The 23,895-nt window shown below is 36.4% G+C and overlaps 1 protein-coding gene across 1 annotated transcript; it reads right to left on the bottom strand.

Annotated features, from left to right (window-relative positions):
• Positions 1 to 361: 361 nt before the first annotated feature.
• Positions 362 to 17,066, bottom strand: LOC126777087 (phospholipase A1 1-like). Its single transcript, XM_050499970.1, has 8 exons — positions 17,007 to 17,066; positions 11,873 to 12,053; positions 11,114 to 11,210; positions 9,565 to 9,725; positions 7,993 to 8,115; positions 5,655 to 5,897; positions 5,213 to 5,393; positions 362 to 1,393 (listed from the first exon to the last, which is right to left on the bottom strand). Exons 2-8 carry the CDS (start codon positions 12,039 to 12,041, stop codon positions 1,246 to 1,248), a joined length of 1,122 nt encoding a protein of 373 aa, XP_050355927.1. The 5' UTR covers positions 12,042 to 12,053; positions 17,007 to 17,066; the 3' UTR covers positions 362 to 1,245.
• Positions 17,067 to 23,895: the final 6,829 nt, after the last annotated feature.

Raw genomic sequence — 23,895 nt, 5'->3', positions numbered from 1 at the left:
ACACCAGCACAATAATATGTTCTGCGCAGTTGGCTAGTCAGGAGATATAACATCTTAATTCTAATAATAATATTGTTTTCCGCATTGACGATGTTAGGAATGGTTAATATTTTTCATAGCGTCAATATCTACGGGCGATGGCGATCATTTAACATCAGTTGGCTCATTTTCCCGTCCACCTTCCTATTTTATATAAAATCCTTCCTTTCCTAAAACCATGTAGGTATGTAGATATAATACTGTGAAATGTTGCCAACCGACTTATGGTGATATACTATTTCTATAATCACATTAGAGATAATGAGTTATGATTATTATGAACAATGTCTGCGGTGTAACAGTAACAGATATAACAATGGAGTTGTTTTGTTTTTCATAACTTTTATTTTCAAATAACACAAACATTACTTTCACAAGTCTTATACATTTCAAACAATAAAACTGCTTAAAATTATTATCACTCGACGCTGGTTGTTACCCAATCACTAGTTATTTTATTAAAAAGTCAGCAATACTTACATTTATATATTGCGGTTAAGTGAGCCAGTGTAACAAAGCCGGACTATTAATAATTGCAGCTAAAGATGCTCCTCAGGGTGTTTTAAAGCAAATTTGAATTTCACAATATGCAACACAATACAACAATACCGTGTATGCTCACAACAATATTAACATTTTGATAAAATCAACGAAAATAATAATTTTATAATGAATTTGAAATTGAAGACATATATGAAGACATATTGTTAATATCTCGTTGCAATTGTATTTGTTTACATAATAAATAAGATTCTACAAATATTTATTACCAGTTAAATATGATGTAAAAAATAATTAATAGTATTATTACTTATTTTTGAACAACAGATACAATAACCGAATCCTAAATAATATTGGCTGTGGGTTGAAACGCCGTAAGGGCTGGTCAATGCTTATAGCAATGGCAATGTCTGTCTGTGCGTGGGGAACACTTTCTATCGAGTGGCATATTAGGTACCCGTATACCCGTCTAATATATAATACAAATACATAACTATTACGTAATTAGATGCTTTGCATTATTTTTAATAATTAATTATCAAACTTATTATCAACTGTACTCTTAATAAAATAATGCTTAAATTATTATTTTAATCGAAGACAATAAAACCGTTTCTCATAATGCTACTTTTATGTATAACAACCATAATTCTAGTAACGTACACATCGACATATAAATAAATATATAAATCTTAAAGTATCAAATTATCCGAAGACGTTTGAAATGCTCTTGACTATTCCATCCGTGTTCGTATACTTGATGCCGCGGACACCCATCCCGTATGGAGACTCGCCATTCGTCTGCAAGAAGTATTTTCCGCGGGCGTCAGACTTGGCCCCGTAGCCCATGTAGCTGGAATTTAATTACATTTTGGTAATATTAAATACTTGCCGTGGAGTACCGGCTTAGAATAGTACTCCCCCAATCTCATCCCGTGGGTGTCGTAAGAGGCGACTGAGGGACGGGGAAAAGGGGGGATGGGCAGCAGCGTCCCTCCCATAAACATCTTACCCCCCCTACTGCGCTCGCCAACACGCCTGCCCAGCGCGGCGAGTATGGGCAAACCCCTCCATTAATGGCAGATGCGCCCAAAAAAAAAGGCCCCCAGTTACCGGCAAGCCCGCTAGGCCCGACCAAGGTAGCGGTCGCGGTATCGGCAGGGCAGGGGGTGCTAAGAATCACCGGTTCACGGCAGGCTACCGTATAAAACGACTGAAAATGGCAACGTATAATGGACGCTCGATGAGGCTGGACCATCACCTCGCCGAATTAGAAGTAGAGTTAAGTCATATAAACTGGCATATACTGGGGTTATCTGAAGTCCGAAGACAGGGGGAGGACACGATAACTCTAGAGTCCGGTAACTTACTCTACTTCCGCGGAGGTGATAACCTCTCCCAGGGTGGTGTCGGTTTTCTAGTCAAAAAGGAACTCATTAGCAGCATTGTGGAAATCAGTAGTGTGTCGAACCGGGTAGCGTACCTTGTCCTAAAACTTTCCGACAGGTACTCCCTGAAGGTCGTACAGGTATATGCGCCAACTTCGACATACTCTGATGATGTGGTCGAAGCGATGTACGAGGACATCGCAAAGGCCCTCAACGACACCTCGAAGGCCCACTACAATGTTGTTATGGGAGACTTTAATGCTAAAGTGGGAGTACAAGATAGCGGTGAATCGAAAGTCGGACCTTACGGCTTGGGCTGCAGAAATCACAGGGGGCAAATGCTGGTAAACTTTCTCGAAGCACAGGGGCTTTTTTTGATGAATTCTTTCTTTCAAAAGAAGCCTCAGAGGAGGTGGACCTGGCGAAGCCCCGATAACGTGACAAGGAACGAGATAGACTTTATCATTTCGAATAAAAGGCACATATTTAGAGATGTTTCAGTGATCAACAGGTTTAATACCGGAAGTGATCACCGCTTGGTTCGAGGCACTCTAAATATCAACTTAAAAGCCGAAAGATCGAGAATGATGAGGTCTACTCTCCGACCTACCATGCTCCAAGCTGCTCAAGGCTCCGAAAAGTTCCAAATGGAACTTCAAAATCAATTCACCGCGTTGGAAACCATAAGCAGCATTGATGAGAGAACCGACACGCTGGTCAAAATACTGCAAAACACATCCCGCAAGTGTTTTCCGCCACAGAGAAGAGACAACGCACCAAAACTCTCTGCTGAGACACTCGAGCTCATGAGAAAACGACGAGAACTACCATCGTTTTTGTCAGATAAGGCCTTAAACCGAACAATAAAAACGCTGACGCGACGCGATCTCCGACGCTCCAATACCCGTGCCATCAAGGCTGCGATTGAGCAAAATCGGGGATCGAAAGTGTTCGCTCGCAAGTTTGGGAGGCCGCGTCTGACAAAACTTAAAACTGAAAATGGTGGGGTCGTTACCTCTAGGCCTGAGATTATCGGAGAAGTAGAGAGGTTTTATGGGCAGTTGTTCTCTTCAAGATCGGATAAACCCGTGGGAATCAGTATTGATGACCAGCGCGCCCCTCTTATGCGCCATTACTCCGAGGAGCTCCCGGTCGTTGACCAAGGAGAGATTAGGGCGGCTCTAGAACAGCTTAAAAACAACAAAGCTCCGGGAGATGACGGAATCACAACAGAGTTGCTTAAGGCAGGCGGGACTCCGGTCCTGAAAGAGCTAGCAAGCCTCTTTAATTCCGTCATCCAACATGGCAAGACCCCGGAAACGTGGAGCGGGAGTGAGGTGGTACTGTTTTTCAAGAAAGGTGATAAAACCCTCTTGAAAAACTACAGACCAATCTCCCTCCTGAGTCACGTGTATAAGCTGTTCTCAAGAGTCGTCACGAACCGTCTCGCCAGACGACTTGACGAGTTCCAGCCCCCAGAGCAAGCCGGCTTTCGATCAGGCTACAGCACCGTGGACCACATCCATACTGTTCGGCAGATTGTGCAGAAGACCGAAGAGTACAATCAGCCGCTGTGTATGGCATTTGTGGATTACGAGAAAGCCTTCGACTCCATCGAAACCTGGGCAGTGCTCGACTCATTGCAGAGATGTCATATCGATTGGAGATATATCGAGGTACTGAGATGTCTGTACAACGCCGCTACAATGACTGTCCACATCCAGGACTGTAAGACGAAGGCGATCCAACTGCGCAGAGGGGTGAGACAGGGGGATGTAATATCCCCGAAACTGTTCACCAACGCGTTGGAAGACGTTTTCAAAACGCTGGATTGGACTAGGTATGGAGTCAATGTAAACGGCGAGTACATCTCACACCTTCGATTTGCCGACGATATCGTCATCATAGCAGAGTCGCTGGAACAACTCACCGAAATGCTGCGTAGCCTAGGCGAGTCTTCCCGGCGTGTCGGTCTCGGTATGAACTTGGACAAGACCAAGGTCATGTTCAATAGGCATGTCGTGCCGGGACCGATATACGTCGAGGGGAAACCTCTCGAAGTTGTTAGTGAATATACCTACCTAGGACAGGTAATACAAGTCGGTAGGAACAACTTCGAGAAGGAAGCCGATCGAAGAATTCGCTTGGGATGGGCAGCATTTGGCAACCTTCGTCAAGTCCTCAAGTCGTCTATACCGCAATGTTTGAAGACGAAAGTCTTCAACCAATGCGTCTTACCTGCCATGACATACGGTGCCGAAACGTGGACACTAACTGCGGGACTAGTCCACAAATTCAAAGTCGCTCAGCGTGCTATGGAGCGAGCTATGCTCGGAGTATCTTTGAAGGATAAGATCAGAAATGAGATTATCCGGAAAAGAACCGGAGTCACCGACATAGCTTGCAAAATTAGCAGGCTGAAGTGCCAGTGGGCTGGTCACGTATGTCGTAGGACCGATGGCCGTTGGAGCAGACGAGTCCTAGAGTGGAGACCGCGAATCGGCAAGCGCAGCGTAGGGCGCCCTCCAGCCAGGTGGACCGACGACCTTAAGAAGGTGGCGGGCACCAACTGGATGCGGAAGGCGGAGGACAGGGAGCTTTGGCGCACCTTGGGAGAGGCCTATGTTCAGCAGTGGACAACGATTGGCTGTTGATTGAATATTAAATACTAGTTTTACAGCTTCGTCCACGCGTGGGGTTTGGGTCATTATCTGTGGCCCTGGCGAGTTTGTTTAATATTAAAATTATCGGTTCAGTACTTAAGACGTGAAATTTATAACAGTAGTTATGATTGTCTAGGAGTATTTGGCTTTGGGATCAGGATCGAACCTGGGACTTTTATATCGATAGCCGGTAATTGACCACTTCGCTTATGTAGTTAGCTTATAGGGCCGCAGACACCGCGGTCTTGGATTCCAACCAATGGCGTGGGCCGATAAAAAGTTCTTGGTAGCAGTCCGGATTCTTGAAGTTGGAAGTGTACGGAGTGTACCTCGTGCCTCGGAAAGCACGTAAAACAGTGAGTCCTGTCGATTGAACTCTTTCCGGTCAAGTCGGATTTGCCGTCTCATTTAAATGAGAATGGGAGAATAGAGTTTACACCTTTGTTCGCACACACATTTGTACACTATGATATTTCCTATACAGTTTCCTGTAAGACGCTAGTCTTACAGGAAACGTTGACGGCTACGTCATGGCCAAAATCGGTCTTGAGCACATAATCATGTATCGTTGGACGGTTAAATAAAAATGGTTTAACTAGCGATTTCATTATTCTTCCATACCTAATTTCATTCTTACAGCTTCCGTTCTTAAACTCCTCCCAGTCGCTGCACTTGATCGCGGGGAAGGCCTCTCTGGTCAGCACAGATTCGCCGTACATCTGCCACGCGCGAGAGTGTGAGCACGTCTGCAGCAGGCAGTTCGGCTGCAAGGTGCCGCTATTGGGGAAGTAGTCTGCGTGACCTGGAGACCATGTTCAATTTTAAACAGACATGGTTGGTTGTTCGGGCCTCGAACAGCCAACCATGTCTGTCTATCAGAGAAAATAGTACACCATTTTAGTAATCGTTCATAGAAGCGTTTTAACTAGGTATATATAAGTATATATAAACGGTGAACGTGTGTTTGTGTTTGGGAGAATGTGTGTGTATCCACTCATTTGTGTGGGTTCATTGTATGCACACGTATGTGATATAAATTATTAAATGAACAAAATACACTTACCAACGGCATCTTTGATCCCATACACGCCGGCGTCCGTATGCATCACGTCCACGAACGCCGCGTCAGTGTGCATCAGCCTAGAGTCCGGGTCGACGTGACTGAAGCAAGGCCCAGCTGGGTCCAGGCCGGAGATCCTGCCGACCAGCTTCCCGGTCAAATTGTAGAAGGCTTTTCCAGCGAACCCAGATATATGTGCTCCGAGGCTGTGCCCAATTATGTGGATTTTTGTCGGGTCTTGGCCCTCTGAAGAACGATTGATACATATTTATATAAGTAAACAAAGACAAAATTATTATTTAGACACTGTATGTATGTTTAAATAACAGAAATGTCCTTTTCTGTACCCCTGAAACATATATGAAAAATTTCATGATGATCGGCTGACTAGTTAAGACATGAAACCATAACAAACTCACTTTTGCATGCAAATCCGAAAATAAAACTTACTTCCTAAGACAAAAGAAATAATCTTATTATATCATTTTTTTCATTGTCTTTATTCGATGAACAAATACCAAGATAAACTTAACGTACCGACGTAATGATTATACATCAATTACATTGTAACTAAACAACATAATTACCAAGTAAAACATGTAGAACATGATTAATCAAAACATCTTTTATAGTGTTCATCTATATATAATATTAATTATATTTATATATAATGGCCTGTTCTGACTGACTCATCAACACAGAGCCTACACCACAAGGGTAAAAAACTTGAACTTGTTGAAATTTTGACTGTTAATGCATTTTATGATGAAAAGACGTACTAAGAAAGGATTTTTCGAAATTCCACCCCTAAAATGGTGAAATAGGGTTTGAAAATTTGTAGGGGGGATTATGACGAGGGCGAAGCCGCGGATGAACCGCTGTTAACTAATAATACATATTCCACCGCCAAATAGCAATACTTAGTATTGTTGTGTTCCGGTTGAAAGGTGTGCCAGTAAAACTTCAGGCACAAAGGACATAACATCTAATCTTCCAAAGTTTTCCCCAATATTTCTGAACCGTGGTGACCAATTACCATCAGGCAGTCCATTTCCCCGAACGCCAAAAAACGGACAACACATTGATATCATATTATTATTTATACTTTAGTTGTTTTAAATACTCAAAATACACATAAGTCGCAATGTGTATGTAAAAACACGTTTTTGTCTACGTGTTATGCATTTTTTATTGCTTTAAAAAAATCTTAGAGAATATATTTACATATTATATATTTATATATAAAACGAAGTACCATTGAGTCATCACGAGATCTCCGAAATCTTATGTCCATTTGACTTCAAATTTGGCATTGTTAGTCCTTTTCGCGTAGACGCTCACTAAGAATTTAATGCGATTACAAAATATTTTTTTAAAATAAAATTTAGAAACATAAGCTATCAACTAAATTAAAAAATTAAATAGGTTACTCTGAATTACCCGTACGAAGTCAGGGCTACTAATATTTCTATATAAACAGAGCACAAATATATATTTGAAAATATTGTCTCTCACTTTTAAGAACTGAGGTGGCCTAGTGCTAGAGGTCGAGAATATTAACCGAAAATTTAAAAATAAACTACATCAATTGCCGAAGATGTATTCTTGAGTTTCTTTTTTAAAAATCAAATTTAAAGACAAACATATTAGCTATTGTTTCTCAATATATATTTAATAACGCGTTGTATTTTTGTAAAATGTATCGCAAACAAAAAATAACTAAAAACTGTGACGTACTTAATACTAACACAAGGAACGAATGAAAACATGAAAAATGTTCAATTTTAGGATTTAAAAAAGCCTGTTCTAGTGTATTAAATTTAACTGACATCGAAGCGAACGCCTCTGTACTGTTTCAAATAAAAAGTGTATGCGATTAGTTTTAATGTAAAAAAAAATGTTATAAATACATATATTTAAAACCACTTTTCTTTAATTAATTACGAAGACGACGACGGTAGCAGAATCGATCATGCCGACCACCATCGTGTCAGCATTGGTTACATTATAGCTATTACGTTCTTTGCACGTATGTATATAGTATTTATAAAGAATATCTAATTAATTATGCAAGCGGAGACGCCGCGTTAGTTAAATTGAAACGACAGCTATAATCGGTTGCACACATCCTTTATTTAATAGCTCGCTCAAATTTAAACCTGCACGTGTAAAAATTTAATACAAATGTGTTCATCACCGGCCATCGGGTTCTGTATAATAAATACTCGAAACTTTCTAGCTGAGAAAGAATATTCACCATTATTCTTTATGTAATAGGAACCAATATGCATAATTCTGTAATTAACCGATAAGTAAATCAAAAAAAGTTTTCTGTACTCACGGTAAACCATGCCAGCTAAGATCTCTCCGAGCTTTTGTCCCATGAACTGCACGTAAGTCGTCGCGCGGAGATAAATCCAACGGATCAGCGAGCTGCCGTCAAGTGCTATCAAACCGATGTGACCTGGAGGAACAAACAGCTTCATTATTGACTATAATACACATTCCTTCTCGTTGGCTGATTGACGGCCTCGTTGGTCTAGTGGCTAGATATAAGGATCCCTAGGTCCTTCAAACACATGGTTGGGCCAATAAAAAAACTAATTGGGTTTTCCATCGAAGATTCTCAGTAACAGCATGGAGTCTGGAAGTTGGATGTGTGCACACTCTCGTCCCATCGGATTATGAGTATGCCTTCGTGTTTGCACACACACTTGTGCTTTATAATATGTCCTGCACAGTTGGCTAATCCCTCTTGAGATTGGCCGCCGTGACCGAAATTGGTTATGAGGATATCGGGACAGTAATACGACACGACGGGGAAAGATGACAGGAGCAATGGTTTTATTGGTTACGGTACGTGATTGTAACACCGCAAAGTTTCTTTTTTTTTATAGAATAGGAAGGCGGACGAGCATATGGGCCACCTGATGGTAAGTGGTCACCAACGCCCATAGTCATTGGCATTGTAATAAATCCTTGGGAACTAAGATGTTATGTCCTTTGTGCCTGTAATTACACTGGCTCACTCACCCTTCAAACCGGAACACAACAATACCGAGTACTGCTGTTTTGCGGTAGAATATCTGATGACTGGGTGGTACCTACCCAGACGAGCTTGCACAAAGCTCTACCACCAGTAAGTTTCTACAATTGAGCTGGAAAAATCCCCTTTTTATCGGCTCACGATCTACAATATTATAAGTTAGGTACTGTAAACGTGAAAAAAACTAGTGACTGGTTAAGGGTTTAGCAACAAAGTTAAGGTCACGACGTCATTACGTCATAGAGCGTTACAATAATTTAATCAGTCTATGAATATCGTGGGAAATGTCCGACCACAACGCATTGTTATTCTTTCCTTGATTTCTTATGTAATCAATGAGTAAGTTATCTAGATTGGTGACTCTAACGCTTTCTGGAATGATTGTGCGATATATTTTATTTATTAAATACTATAGCATTAAAAATTAAGCATAAAATTGCCTTTCTTTAACTTTTTTAGTTTAAAAAAAAAGTAATTTCAAATATAGAGCCAAGTCTTTTGTCTTCTATTCCGGTTTAGTAAATGAGTGTGATTATAATCAAATAAAGATAAATCTTAGCTGCGGTTCGTTGCTCATTAATTTTGTATGAAATAATTTATACTATAAATGCGAGAGTAACACTGTATTTGTGTCTGTTACGTTTTCATGGCTAAACCCCTAAATTGAAATTTAGTATGAAGCAGACTTGCACACCAAGGAAACATATACGCTTTTTTAACTCGAGCGAAAACCATCACTTACTAAAAGATGGCTCATTTCTTCCTTAGTTTTTTCTAGTTCGAACTCTATGCACAGCATTTTGGGCGGGAAGCTCGAATTTTGTTATATACAATTTAGTGTTGCCAAATAAAAAAAATTAAACTTACCATTTTCAATAAAAGAGCGATGTATGTGCGTAAAGCTATCCTTAGTGGGATCGTCCGTGAACCCGTGCACAAAGATTATTAACTTCTCATCAGGGTCGTAACTCCGAGCCTGACGCAGTGACTCCGCCGCTGCTGTGATATTGATGATCGTTGTATATGCCCTGTTGTTTTATTATTATAATGTTAATAAAATAACCAAATTATTGCTTATTTGTATTTAAGAAATATACACGACGATTTATTATCTACAACTTCAATAATGTTACCAACAGTTAAAATATTTGTTATAACGAATCATACATTATTTTTATCTTTACTGGTTTTTTATTATCTTTGTTGTACTTAGGAGTGTAGTTATCGGATAGACTGCATAGATCCTGTATAATGAGAACACAAGTAACCGAATTAATTAAATTATTACGCGATACGAAACACTAATACACGAATAAACGAAAATTAAAATTATTATGATTAATTTTAAAAATACCTTTAATTAATATAGGTAACCTTGTGTATCTCAACAATAGTTCTATAACACCCTAATTAAACCACATATTTCGTACATAATTGAAGTATGGGTTAGTGTTGCCAAAACAACTAGCTGACGTTCTAGCTGCCAAAAAAAATATATTAAAATGCTCTTTAATTACCCATATTTTACTCCAACCATTAAAATAATGAATATTCGACAATTATATATGTATTTACAATATTTGCATCAAACCCTTAATAAAGGTACCGTACCAAACTAACTTTTACTAAAATAAAACAACAGTCTAAACGCAACACGCGTCGAGCGAGTCTCATTCTCCTACCAAAGATAAAAACGAACTATGGCAAAAAAATGATCACATTTGAAGGAGGGCAACTTTTTTACAAAATACCCTCAAATATGAGGAATGTAAACTCGCTTAACACATTTAAGACACGACTAACCGCTTATCTTACAAAAGATCATTCGCTTCTAAGCAAGTAGCCACGATGTGTTAAATGAGAATGAATTAATAAAGTGTCGACTAATTTAACAACGAACGACGAATGTAGTAACTAATTTTAAGTTCAACATTGTTCTCATGTAAGTGACGTTAGTCTTTATGGGAATAAATATTATATAAACCTAAGCCTATAGTTATCAGTTATCAGTTATATGTATGTAACTGTAACGTGTATATAAATAGTACATTATATTAATCTGACTAAAATAATTGTCTAAATGTTGCAATTGACGAGCCGGTTGGCGTGGTTGGTGGATGCCAACATGCCCAGGACAGATATTTGTGTGCATGAACATGTCTGTTTGTCCTGAGTCTGTGTGTAATTATCTATATAAGTACGTATTTACAAAAGAAAAAAAGTATATATAGTATATCAGTTGTCTGGTTCCCATAGTACAAGCTCTGTACAAGCTTAATTTGTGATCAGATGGCCGTGTGTGAAAAAATGTCCCCGGATATTATTATTATTATATTAATCTATAAATGTATTCGTGTGGATATTTTAATTAAATACTAAGACACTTAAGAAATATATAAGTAAGCGTCTGAATCACCTGGTCTTGTAATGAAGGGTTAGACTGTTCAGGTCTGGTTCACTCTCCCCCTGTAATTGCTCATAAGAAACCCCCAGTAGTTTCTTAACATGTTTACCTGCAACAAGTAAAATGTATTAATCTATGTACACGAATATTATAAATGAGAAAGTAACTCTGTCTTTCTGTTACGCTTTCACGGCTAAGGCATTGAACCGATTTTGATCAAATTTCGTATGACGTAAGCTTGAGCCCCAAGAACGGGAATGGGCTACCTTTTTTTATAGAATAGGAAGGCGGACGAGCATATGGGCCACCTGATGGTAAGTGGTCACCAACGCCCTTAGACATTGGCCTTGTAAGAAATGTTAACCATCGCTTACATCACCAATGCGCCACTAACCTTGGAAACTAAGATGTTATGTCCTTTGTGCCTGTAATTACACTGGCTCACTCACCCTTCAAACCGGAACCCAACAATACCAAGTACTGTTATTTTGCGGTAGAATATCTGATGAGTGGGTGATACCTACCCAGACGAGCTTGCACAAAGCTCTACCTACCTAAATACACGGACGAATACTAGAATACTTCTAATACTTTTAAATAATATAATTTTTAATTTTTATATACATATTTTTTTAGTTTATTTTTTAATAAAATGTTAAGGGTGTTTTACTTATTTTAAAGATACCATTATACACGAGTCTGATGTGCAAATGCGACTTGGCGTAATCTAAATCATCAAGATTTGTTGTTGTACTTATACAATAAACTTACATTGTGACGATCCTACATACGCGATGGTTTCGTCAATCGGCTGTTTGACTGTCTGGATCTCCTTTTGAATGCCCCGACGGAAGAAGTCCACGACGTCCGTGTCATTCTTGTTATCGGCATTTACGTACATCAGGAAAGAGGAGAGTAAGAACGGGATGAACGCCCTCATCTCGCCAGCGCCCTACCACCGTTATATTATATCGTTAATTTGGTTTGAAATATCAATACACCGCGTGTTGGTAAGTGGTCAATTGCAATCTCTTGTAAGAAATCAATTCGTGTCACACTTCAACTCACTCACAACACAAAACAAACACACTTCAGAATACGATCACCATCGTATTCTGAAGTGAGTTTGGTTTGCATTTTCAAAATTACGCCACTGAAAGTTTTCGATCAAAATTCACGCGTTCAAGCCGCTAGGCCATCTCGTTTCCAACATTTTTTTTTATAATTAACTATATTTTTCTTTTCTTTCGAATTACATTTTTCACGCTAATTTGATTACTTAATTGGTTACAATGTCTGAACGATGATAAAAACTCCTTCGATTAACCTCTTTAATATAGAAAAAAAACATTGTGCAAACAATCAGAAAAACAAACGAAAGCGTGCTGCTATCGATATAAAGTGGAACATTGAAAAGCGAAAACACACACACACACACAACTCACTTCATCGTAAACATTATTATATAAGTTTTGCATATTTTCGCCGGTCACCTCGTCCATTGCTAAAAATAAAAATACATGGTTTATATGTTGTACTATACACATAGGTATGTACATAAGAATATTTGACACGTCTTATGTAAGAATATTGTGATCTTCTTTATTTATTTTTTATGTTATCATTGTTGTGTCGTCCTCAGTTTATAGTTTGGTATTTTTGTGTCTGTATATTTTCATTTCCAAATCCAGACATCACAATTAGAAATTTTAAATTGCTTTGTTTTTTTTTTTTTGGTATTCTGCATTCCTAGATTGGCCTGGATGGTATTCGACCAGCCTGTCCATGATGGGGTCGTCTCTAATATGGATCGCTATTCTTCCCCGCCGAGTTGTCACTATCGTCGGTGTATACGCAGTTCGTGTGACGCGTTATTGGAACCACTGCATGGGAATCACTGGCGTGCAAATATCTTTATATAACCAAATGTGACCAAGACAGTTGTTCTACACGGCTAGCTAGTTGGACACGTCTTGTGTATGCACAAACATAGGGCTATTCTATATTCACTCACGCTCATAATTTCATGGAACATCAATCCAACCGGAGAGATTTGAAAGTCGAGACCAAAGGCCATACACAGGACGTCTGTCGGATTTAACATTGTTAAATTTATATATATATACATATATGCCTCGTTGGTTTAGTAGCTTGATGTAAGGCCGCAGACCCGGAGGTCCTGGGTTCAATTCCCAGGTCGGGCTAATAAAAAGTTATTGAGTTTTTCTGTCTGAAAACTCTCAGTCGCAGCCCGAAGTCTGGAAGTTGGAAGTGCACTCCCGTGCCTCGGAAAGCACGTAAAGCCGTTGGTCTTGCGCCTTAACTTTCCGGTCGTGTCGTGAGGGAAGAGAGAGTGCACCTGAGTTTGCGCACACACTTGTGCACTATAATATCTCCCGCGTAATTGGCTAATCTCTCTTGAGATTGGCCGACATGGCCGAAATCGGTCTGGAAGACATTATTATTATTATACATATATATATTTGCCGGGAGGGCAAATGACTCTACTCCATCTGATGGTAAGTGGTAGTTGAGACTCTACTACCACTTACCGCGACGACGGCCAGTACAGTCGGGAAGAATGTTCTGCACTAGCCGCCCCCGCCTTGCCGGCCCGCAAGATACCTCTTCACGCCTCGTTTGAAGGAACAGAGCAGTTACTCCTTTCACGTGTAAATGCTCACTAAGAGAGAATCTTTAGAAATTTCAACTCCAACTTCAATTGGGAAAATGTAAGAATTTTACCCGTACGAAGTCGGGACGCGCAGCCAGTACAGTAAAAGCCTTGTAATTAATTCGTACGAAGTAAAAGAGTTATATATACTATGTTAGCGATAAAGTCGTTTTGTACCGAAAACAATACATTTTTTTCACTTTACATTCCGATAATTTGTTATGCGTTATAATCATGCTAATTGATTGCTTAAAATAATGAAGAAACTATTCAATTAATGTTTGTTATTTGACAACTGTAATTAGTTACTTTGAAATATGTCTTCTTTATCGTAATTTAATACAAAACAGTAAATTGTTCGTATTCTTATGAAAGATTCAGGTGAGTATAGAACTGCGGGTAAAGCAAACAGATTATCATGATTAAGCAAAAGATAGCGAGGAATGCACGTGTCGAAGGAATGCCACTCATGCTGGATGCATTGGAGCAGCGTGGAAATAAGCTCCAAACCTCAAAATGAGAGGAGGGCTTACATGACATTTACCAATTATTACTTTACTTCCTCAAGTGCCGACCTAAACGTAGAGAGGGAGGAATTATTCCTCTAGATGACTAAGGGCTAAGCTTATAAAAATACGAGTAGCAATTACATGCGGCATCTTTGAGATAAATGATGCTGTGTGGCAGGGCCCGATGCTATGTAGCCAGAATCTTATAGTTAACGTGACAATTTAAAGCTATAAATATGGTATCAATATCATCAGAATGAAAAGGGCGCACATCGGCGCTGGTGGTACCGAGATAAGTACATGAGGTCTAGGATAAAAAGCCTTAGAAGGGTCAGATCTGTTCTATATAACAGGTTCTTAAGGTTCCGTCGTAAAGGTCTCGATGGCAAGGTAAGCGGGTTTAATATAGTTAAAGGAAACAGCATTTCATATATTCATGGCAAAATAACAAGGGAATCATTATGTTTATTATATTTAACGAGGTTATGTAATTAACATACATAATAAGAAATTGATTATATATTTTATCCAAAATCAATCAATAATCAACTTAATTTAAATATTTATATATAAATCACGGCTAAAATATTGCAATATAAAATTCTTCTTAACCCTCGAGGCCCTTCCAAGCATCGTAAAAGATTTATCTCTTATTCATAACTCTATCGAAATCCACGTTTCAAAACAATAAAGACTAAACTAACGGTTTGATTTGTCAGATTATATTATATTTATTTAAAAGGTAGAGATTAGATGCAGCGTCAGTGTCAGCGATGCATGTCAGCGTAGCTGGCTGGCTGGATAGGCGGGCGGCTGTCAGGGGCGCACCCTTCGAGGGCGCACTTTGCACTTAATTTCAATTGGTTAATAAAATACATTTGTAATTTTCCCTTTAAATACTTTACAGGAGATAAAAATTTAAATAAAACTAAAAAAAACTAACCTCGCTTTAAATATAATTAACTTAAAACTTCAAGGACATTTACGGTTTACCTTAAGTTAGGAGTTGAAGTTATTTAAAGCTACGTGACCGGTTTTCGATTCTGATTTATATTCATAGAATCCAATTCAATTGAATCAGAAAATTTAACTAATATAACCCTTTTTTTAGTTTACTTAAACATATGTTTTTAAGATAAATAAAAGATTATGATGTAGTCGGTTGTATCGCTTGGCGATTCATAAGTACTCGTAAGTCTATTTGAATAAAAATATATTGATTTGATTTGTAAAAAATAGTTATTATTTAAAGGTTTTTAGTTGTGCGTGCAGAGCACAGATACAACATTATTTATCTGACCGGTAATCAGATTGTTGAAGGCTTGTTAACGACAATCAAGTTTTTATTGCTGTTGAAGCCGGAAATGTTATTTTTTTTATAAATATGTACCTATGGTTTTTATTTATTTTTATTTCATATTTAAATATATAGTAAAGGATTTAAAAGGTTCGATAAGAATGGAATTATCTTAAAGCAATGGGTGATATGATATATCCTCATAAAATAATCATGTAAATATATATGAGAAAAGTAAATAATATATATATACATATATTATTGCCAACGAGTTTAAAATAACTGATCATGAGACCAAAAGTATTTGTGCTAAGCTCAAAACTATATCTTGGACTGCAAACGAACACGTTACCGTTACGTATATTTTTGCAGAAAAGATTTATTCACACAATATACAATCTGCACCTTTATAGTTTCCTTTAGAAATAAATTAAAAATATATAGATTTGTTTGACATATATTTGATAGCTTGATATATGCTCCTGTTCATGAAATGCTTGCTTGATGTAGTCTTGTGTGGTTTAATTGAAGCAGCACACATATTTTAAAATATTATTCCTCAATGTAATGTACTCGTAAGTGTGTATCCTTTGTTGGAGATCCTTAATAAATAAAGAAAGGCCTCTAACTCCTGAACGTAGGTCGTTAGCGTTTTGAAAGCTATTCTATATATTCTACTTTTTTTATAAAACCAATCTAGTAACGTCTGTTACTAAACTACAAATGCTTAGTATTTTTTTTTATCTGCTATTTTAAGGGGCCTTTATACGCAGCCTCTATGTCGGCCCCATCTTAAATCCCAAGGCCTCTCGTCTTAAGGCCGCAAATTAAATCGAAATACTCGAAGGTTCACTAAGAATAGAATTAAAAACACCAAAATTCGTATAATTTAAATTTAGTTCATATTTTAGTGTTTCTCTCAAATTGTGGTTACGAACACACGCTAATAACAAATGTGAAATACCTATCATCTAATACACCACATACTTGACAATTGGGAGTGACATTTTTTCTTATTAGGTGTTTAAATTTGCCTAGTGGCCTTAGTATTTATAAAATAAAATAAAAATGACGTGTGTCCTAATGAAAATTATAATTTTTTTTTTATTTTTCTATTTATGAAAATACCTTGAAAATAAAACAATATTCAGGCCGTATAAATATAATATTATTAATTGAATTGTAAACAAAAATAAATTAATATTTAGAAAAAAAAACAAAACCGCTGTTTTGTTTTTTCACCAGTTTTTCTCAAGTCAGAGGATAAAAATTAAAAGTAGATAATAGTATATAATAAGTTTATGAAACGTGCAAAAGTTTTAATATGATAAGACTGGATAAAGACCTAGTCACAAATATATTAACCTATGTATTAAAAAAAAATAGGCAAAGGTATAAATATATTGTGACAAAAAAAAATCTTACCTTTTAATCCAATAAAAAAAACAAACTACACGAACGTACTTAGTACTTGTAGTACTACTTAAGTACTGGCGGAGCGCGAACTGCTATTTTATATAAATACGGAAAGTGTGATATGAACTTGTATAGTGCGTCAGTATTTTTATTCTAAATGAATCGCTATGGTTGTAGAACGATTAAATCGCACGCAACCATTATTTTTTGAAATTGAATGTCAATAACGAACTTACCTCTAATAAAACATTTTAGTTATTAATAAAAATATATATAAGGCTTATTAAAGTGTATATAAACGATGAAAGAGCTTGAAGTTGATACAGAATACATTCATATTATATTATAATTATTATATAATAATAATATGTATATTTTTTAATAGATGAAATAGAGTAAGAAACTACTGTGTTTCTTACCGGTTATTCTCTTTCCGAACCGGTGGTTGCTTTACATTTAATTTAATACTTTATTCAACGAATCACATAACTATGTCAATTACATACAAACTTTGTATTTTAGTAATCGAAGCATACGAATAAATACAGGTGGTACAATTTTTACTAGTGGTAGGGCTTTGTGCAAGCTCGTCTGGGTAGGTACCACCCACTCATCAGATATTCTACCGCAAAACAGCAGTACTCGGTATTGTTGTGTTCCGGTTTGAAGGGTGAGTGAGCCAGTGTAATTACAGGCACAAGGGACATAAAATCTTAGTTCCCAAGGTTGGTGGCGCATTGGCTATAAGCGATGGTTGACATTTCTTACAATGCCAATGTCTAAGGGCGTTTGGTGACCACTTACCATCAGGTGGCCCATATACTCGTCCACCTTCCTATTCTATAAAAAAAAAGGAGTTGTAAAGTGTATTATTACATCTGTATTCAATAAGTATCGTTACTCGTCACCCACACAAACAAAATAGCCTGTAAATAATAAAGCTAAAAAATAAGCTCTAAACAACAAGGAAGTAAATAATTATAATCTAATATGTTATTAAAAGGCTTTGCTAAAAAGCGATTGCATGGAATAATTTAGATTTTATTTATTGATAATGTATTATTAATTATATGTATGTACTATCCTGTGTCTTCGCTCGCTTCATAATTCAGAATTGTTAAATACAAATTTCCATAGCAAAAGCAAAGCAAAAATGAAGAATTTTTCATACAAAATTTCATCCCCTGTATCTTAGGGGTTAAATTATCAATAATCCTTCCTTACTGCTCAGTGCTATCTACTGTGCAAATTTTCATAGTTCTAACCCCAGTATTTTAGGCTGTACGGTGGTATGTCAATCGGGCAGTTATTATTTTATATACATAGATTAAAAAATACTTCATACATGTACAGTATCGGCCTGTTATTGTCCCACTGCTGAGCTAAGGCCTCCTCTCCCTTTTGAGGAGAAGGTTTTGGAGCTTATTCCACCACGCTGCTCCAATGCGGGTTGGTAGAATACAAATGTGGCAGAATTTAAATGAAATTAGACATGTGCAGGTTTCCTCACGATTTTCCTTCATCGTTAAGCACGAGATGAATTATAACCACAAATTAAGCACATGAAAATTCAGTGATGCTTGCCCGGGTTTGAACCCACGATCGTCGGTTTCAAGATTCACGCGCACTAACCACTAGACCATCTCGACTACATACATATATACATGTACACGTATAACTTAATGCGGATTTTTTTGTGTTTGTTTTTACCTCGCGGTGAACATCGAACGAATTTAAACTAAATATATATAACTAATAGTATAATGTAATTTATATCAGTACTAAGAAGAAAGATCTAGCAATTGAATTGAAGCGTCAGTGGCGAGCAAACACCATCCATATTTTTTTTTTATATAGAATAGGAAGGTGGACGAGCATATGGGCCACCTGATGGTAAGTGGTCACCAAACGCCCTTAGACATTGGCATTGTAAGAAATGTCAACCATCGCTTATAGCCAATGCGCCACCAACCTTGGGAACTAAGATTTTATGTCCCTTGTGCCTGTAATTGCACTGGCTCACTCACCCTTCAAACCGGAACACAACAATATCAAGTATTGCTGTTTTATTATATTGTTCCCATTGTCATATCATCAACTGGAGTCGTACCTAAAAGCCTATAACGTAGCCTTGATATGTTACACGTTCCTCGACACACTCATCATTTACTCCAAAAGGCAATCATTCTCAACACATGCCGCCTCACTCGCAAGTTCCTTACGACTTCATCCATCTCATCTGTTTACGATCACCTAGCCCCTACTCGCGCTTGGCTACGGCCCGTGTGTTTAGTTTTTGTTACCTCATAAGAGAGAAAATGTAAAATAAGAATGTAATAATAATAATAATAATAATATCCTGGGACATTATTCACACAAGGCCATCTGATCCCAAACTAAGCAGAGCTTGTACCATGGAAAACAGACAACTGATGTACTACATATACTACTTTTCTTTTGTAAATACATACTTATATAGATAATTACTCTCATACTCAGGACAAACAGACATGTTTAAGTTTAAGGCAAGTATCTAACAATCACGCAAACCGGCTCGTCGTCAGTATATGAATCAGGCGTATTATTCAATAAAAATAATAAAAAGTGTGGAGTTAGTATTCGTTAATTTCCATGCAGGATAAATAATAATTCAATTGTGTTTTATTAAAGTTTTGCCATAATTAAATCAATATTTTTAATTATCTATATAACTTGATTATCGAATAAGAGTATCTACTGAGTTTCTTGCCGATTCTTCTCGTAAGAATCTACATTAAGAACCGGTGTTAGATTTAAATTTAATCTTATAAAATGACGATCCATGCATACTCCCAAGAGCCTACTTCAATAAAGTAGGCTCTTGGGATAAAAACAATGCCTTCACTTCTGTTTACGAGGAGGTCTGGAGTAGTTATGTTCCTTATGCCTGTACTTACACTGGCTCACTCATCCTTCCAACCGGAACTCAATAATACTGAGCACTGTTTGACGGTAGAATATGAGTGGGTGGGTATTTAGCCAACAGGCTTGCACAAAGCCTACCTAGTAAAATATGTCATCGGAATTTTTTTTTACGTCTTAAAAGCAGCCTCGTCCTAGTTAAGAAGCCTCTGCTCATCATTTTATAGAACTAGTTTTTTTATCAACACTGTCATTGTTTAAGTTGAATGTTAATTTTAGGGTGTCAATAAAATATTTTCATTCGAATGAATTTGTTAGGAAAATGTCAAATCGTTAAAAAGTCCTAAATTGTATATGCTTTCATATGCGTATCTTTGATTAGTTTTAACAGAACGCCACAACGCTGTGTGTGAGTAAGATTTATAGTAATAATAATTCATTTAATTGCATCAAACATGATAACATTACGTGTTAATTAAAATTAAAACAAATTGTGTGGCCAAGCATGTCTTGCTGAAATACCATGCAAATATTGAATAATGCAGATAATTCATTTTGTTAAAATTACAATGAGAAACTTTTAATACTATACGCATTTTTAACGCTGTCTAGCTATTTAATATAAATTTTAATTGCCAAACAATAAACATAACGGTGGTTATGTTAACAGCTCTTTTGAGGTAACAGCTGAATATTTTTCCTCACAAATCCTATTTATCTATATATTCAAATATTAATACTACCAGTATTGTATATTATAGATAGGATTTGTACGGTACTGTAATATTTCCTTTTTCTTGAAAAAGGGTCTGCAGCTATGTGTGCAGCCCCACATACACACACAGCCTCGCTCTCGTACATCGTTTTTGTGCTTTAAAAACTCTTATTAACACTGAATTTTCCTACAAAATTAATCCATATCTTAATGAAGAGGAAACATAAGTATGATAAACAATAGTTGATGATGTTTCCGAAACATTTAGGCAAAGTTTTTTCAAAATATTTATATATAATTTTAAACCGTAAATATACGTTTCAAATTTTGCAAATAATTTATCTAGTTGTTCTTTCAATTTACAAAAGGAATCTACAGTTATGTCTAAAAACGTAGACGTTTTATGTCATCATAAATATGTATATATATACCGGATGTCTCTGTTATAATTAACACAAACAGTTAAATAAACAAGACAAAAGACATATAGTGACATCAATACACAATTTAATACGAGCCGGTTGGCGTGGTTGGAGGATACTTGCCTTTCACGCCGAAAGTTATGGGTTCGATTCCCACCCAGGACAGACATTTGTGTGCATGAACATGTCTGTTTGTTCTTAGTCTGGGTGTAATTATCTATATAATTATGTATTTACAAAAAAAACTAGTATATCAGTTGCCTGGTTTTCATAATACGAGTTCTGCTTAGTTTGGGATCAGATGGCCGTGTGTGAATAATGTCCCAGGATATTATTATTATTAATAATAAGGTTGATTGATATTTTAGGAGACAGATTAACTATTAAGTCATAATTAGATATTGGATTATATACATTAGCAAGTTTAGCCAATTCTCAGCGGTCATTGCATATGTTAGTTAAGTATCTAGTGATTATGTATATGTCTTCGCTATTTACAATATTTTTTCGGTGTTCGCACAGCTCAGAAGCACACTCCGCTTCTTTTGTTTTGGTTGCATAATGAACGATATATATGCATTCATATTCCACATACCTGCTTAAAAATCACGGTTTGGTGTTTGAATCTGTTTATGTAACAAATATAATTCGCGATATAAGCTCCGCATTGCCAGAGGCGTAGAGTTAAAGAAAAGTTTGTAAACATTTCAAATCAAATACAATCTTTGTAACATTGTGACATACTATATTCGCTAAAACGTAGAACTTCTTGTTTTTCTTTCAATATCTACTAATTTGTTCAGCATTTTATAGCCCTTTTAATTGAACATTAAAGGGCGACAAAACTACAAGTCTATATGTATTCAATACTAAACCATTAACCTTGTTACAGATATCTAGGAAATAAAATTGAAACGAATTGCAAAAAGTTATCTACTTATAGATCAATTTACATACGTATATATATACATATCGAAATCTTATTATTAGTGAAAAAATATAGCCTTTTTTACTTCTGAATTCAGTGTAATTACAGGCACAAGGGACATAAAATCTTAGTTCCCAAGGTTGGTGGCGCATTGGCTATAAGCGATGGTTGACATTTCTTACAATGCCAATGTCTAAGGGCGTTTGGTGACCACTTACCATCAGGTGGCCCATAAGCTCGTCCACCTTCCTATTTGTTAAAAAAATAAGTAGATTTCTAATGGTGATAGCATTATTAAATTCAGAAGTGACATTCTTTAAAAACACACACTTCATTACTCACCCGTGAAATGTTGATAACTGACTTATGGTGATATACTATTTTGATGCGTTTATTCTTGAAATGTTGTGATTGTTAAGGTCAAAGTCGCATATCACTTAGTGACATTTCTTTCTAACGTTTCACGACCGTTTTCTGCTGTGAGTTTCGAGTTTGTTCTTACAGAATAGCCCATACTATTTGTAATCAATTTAAGAACGACTAAATTTCAGCCGAAAATAAGAAAAGAACAATATTTACTTATTATTTATTTGTTGCTGGTGCAACCCACTCATTATATATTCTGCCGCCAATCAGCTTTATTATGTATTGCTGTGTTCAGGTTTGAAGGGTAAGTGAGCTAGTGCGTAACTAGAAGTGCAAGGGACATTATTATTATTGTTAGCGTTGTAAGGAATGGTCAATATTTCTTACATTTCATTTGGCGGTAGTGATCACTTAACACCACGTGACCAATTATACTTACCAGTTTCTACGGAAATATTCATCATGTGATATCGGAAATAATAAAATAAAAACAAAAAATAACTTCAAATTATTTATGAAATATTTTAATTCCAATAAGTCTGTTTAAAAATTATATCCCTTATTAAATTAACTACTATAAAAAATCAAACCGAATTATTGGAATTTAAATAAAATTCCCTTACTTCAGGACATAGTTAAGTATGCGGAAACCTTCATTTAGACAGCATACTACTTAGAACCAGCCCCGGAAGTGTTTTTGTTCAATCGTGATTCAGAACGGTTACAACTTTTTATTATCTGTTCCGTTAATTTAACATACCATGTATATCACAAATATCATTTTGAAATAGAATATATTCCAAGAATATTCGTTTTATTTTTTGTAGTGTTTTAAATTTCACTCGCATTTATTAGATTAGACAAATGAGGTTAATGCGTTTAGAATTATAAGTATAAAGTACTTTTTGTTTAAATAAATTAGATAATTTTGCCCTTGTCAGTCTATGTTTGATCTACTGTATATTTTTAACGGAGTAGTAAAACATAGGTACTGTTCAACATTTCTTGTTCAAAATAAATTATTTCTGAAAAAAATTACGGTAACTAAAATTCATTTTTAGGAAGCAATAAAATTATAGTACAAAATACATAAGCTTTTATTCATCGCGTATGACATATTTGAAGAATGTTTAGTTTTTCGAGAAAATAATGAAAAAGACCGGTTTGAAGGCAAGATTTTCATTCCAAGTTATCCCTTGCAAAGTAAGTCCATAACGGCTACAGCACAAAATGATTGTTTTTATAAACTCTCCAAGTAAACACCCCGGTAACGATATAAACACTTCTTTTCTCACTACACTGACTCATTTTAAAGAAACATTGAGTTCCTACTTTTACATTTTCAATTATATCACTGGCGAACCAATTGTCATACCGGCTTTAATACCCGCCATTTTACATGTCACTATTTTTTTTAATTATTGTGTAAAAATAATTAGATAATGAATCAAGTTTAAAATAACATTGTATAAAAAGAAAATCATTGTGTTCAATTAGTTTTAGAAAATATTGTTTTCCTGTAACATTCTAAAGTGCTTAAAATAACAGTCTGACATTCATTATCGA

Source organism: Nymphalis io, chromosome 22 (assembly GCF_905147045.1).
Source record: "Nymphalis io chromosome 22, ilAglIoxx1.1, whole genome shotgun sequence".
In the NCBI taxonomy this organism is placed as follows: Eukaryota; Metazoa; Arthropoda; class Insecta; order Lepidoptera; family Nymphalidae; genus Nymphalis; species Nymphalis io.
The sequence above is the reverse complement of the archived record's forward strand: the minus strand, read 5'-3'. Positions and strand labels throughout refer to the sequence as shown.

Coding starts and splice junctions, on each gene's coding strand:
- LOC126777087 (XM_050499970.1), bottom strand. CDS start 12,041: ATGAGGGCGTTCATCCCGTTCTTACTCTCCTCTTTCCTGATGTACGTA. Junction 11,211..11,872: donor GTATGTAGGATCGTCACAAT/GTAAGTTTATTG, acceptor TACTTGTTGCAG/GTAAACATGTTAAGAAACTA. Junction 5,394..5,654: donor TGGGATCAAAGATGCCGTTG/GTAAGTGTATTT, acceptor CATGGTCTCCAG/GTCACGCAGACTACTTCCCC.